The sequence below is a fragment of a genome (assembly GCF_019968985.1).
Source record: "MAG: Porospora cf. gigantea B chromosome Unknown PgB_NODE_11913_length_1096_cov_155.981, whole genome shotgun sequence".
Classification (NCBI taxonomy): Eukaryota; Apicomplexa; class Conoidasida; order Eugregarinorida; family Porosporidae; genus Porospora; species Porospora cf. gigantea B.
In genome coordinates, this window is record NW_027178565.1 from 1 (window position 1) to 1,096 (window position 1,096).

General features: G+C 51.0%; 1 protein-coding gene across 1 annotated transcript; it reads left to right on the forward strand.

Moving 5' to 3' along the window:
* Nucleotides 1–32: 32 nt before the first annotated feature.
* On the forward strand, nucleotides 33–881 carry KVP17_003520 (uncharacterized protein; the record flags this gene model as incomplete). Its single annotated transcript, XM_068520914.1, has 1 exon — nucleotides 33–881. The coding sequence occupies one exon, from the start codon at nucleotides 33–35 to the stop codon at nucleotides 879–881; it is 849 nt and encodes a 282-aa protein (XP_068379288.1).
* Nucleotides 882–1,096: the final 215 nt, after the last annotated feature.

A 1,096-nucleotide genomic window follows, 5' to 3' on the forward strand; every position in this document is an offset into this window, starting at 1 on the left:
TGAAGATACAACCTACTGCTGTGGACGTAGCTATGCTGCAAACTCTCCTGAAAGGGGCTGGGCCTCTGCTGCCCTTGCTACTTCAGACGATGCTGAGGAGATCCCTCTCTGAGGTTGATAGTCTACATGTTCTACCGGAGAACGACGCACCGCTTCTCTTCGGTGTATCCGAGATTGACGACTCACTGGCGGCTATTGACAAGGAACGCGTTGCTTATGACGCTGCTTCCGTAGTTTCCTCGATGAAATCTCTCATCGTCGGACCGGCGATGACCGCCCTTGTCACTGGACCCGTCGTCAAGTCAATGATTGCCATTGCTAAGATCGTAACAGGCCATCCGTTGATCGCGATATCCGCTCTGCTGGGGTTGATTCCTCTTGTCTTTGGACCGGCTTTGAAGCTCATTCTCGCTGGACCCGCACTTTTGCCGGCTCTCGCCCTCCTCAAGGCTCTCAAACTGGGTGCGTTCATGGCGACGCCCGTGCTTGTCGGGGTTGCCTTCTCTGCTCTCTTGGTCGGTCCTGCGGTCAGCATCCTTCTCCCCGGAATCATAAAGCATGTCGGAACGATCAAGTCTCTGCTTCCAGTGTTGTTGCCCCTTCTGCTTTCTGGACCCTTAGGACCACTCCTGGGTGCGGTTACTCATCTTCTGTCCCCTTTGATGGCTCCTCTGTCAGCAATGCTCACTGGCCCAGCGTTTACGTCTCTCCTGGCACTCTTTAAGGCGCTGCTCTCTGGATCGACTCTTATGCCTTTCGAGAATGGGATTAGAACGTTGCCTATCAAGCTAGCCGCAGCAGTGGCTGAGGCAAAAGAATCCCCCACCTTTTCGAACGGCAGCTCCGACGCTTTCGAGTTGCTGAACTCGCATCAGAATTAATTCGTCCGGTTTTGATTAATGTTGGTAATTGCATGAATTTCTGTTCGTAAATTACGCCCTTCTTCCATTAATTGCATCTATTCTGTTTTCTAACGAAGTAATTTGCAACACACAACATTCGTATCATTAATGTGCATGAAAGCTCGGCGCATGACGGGAGCAGTATTTACCATAGAATTCTGATAACCTTATCAATGCGAGCCTTCTCTACTGCT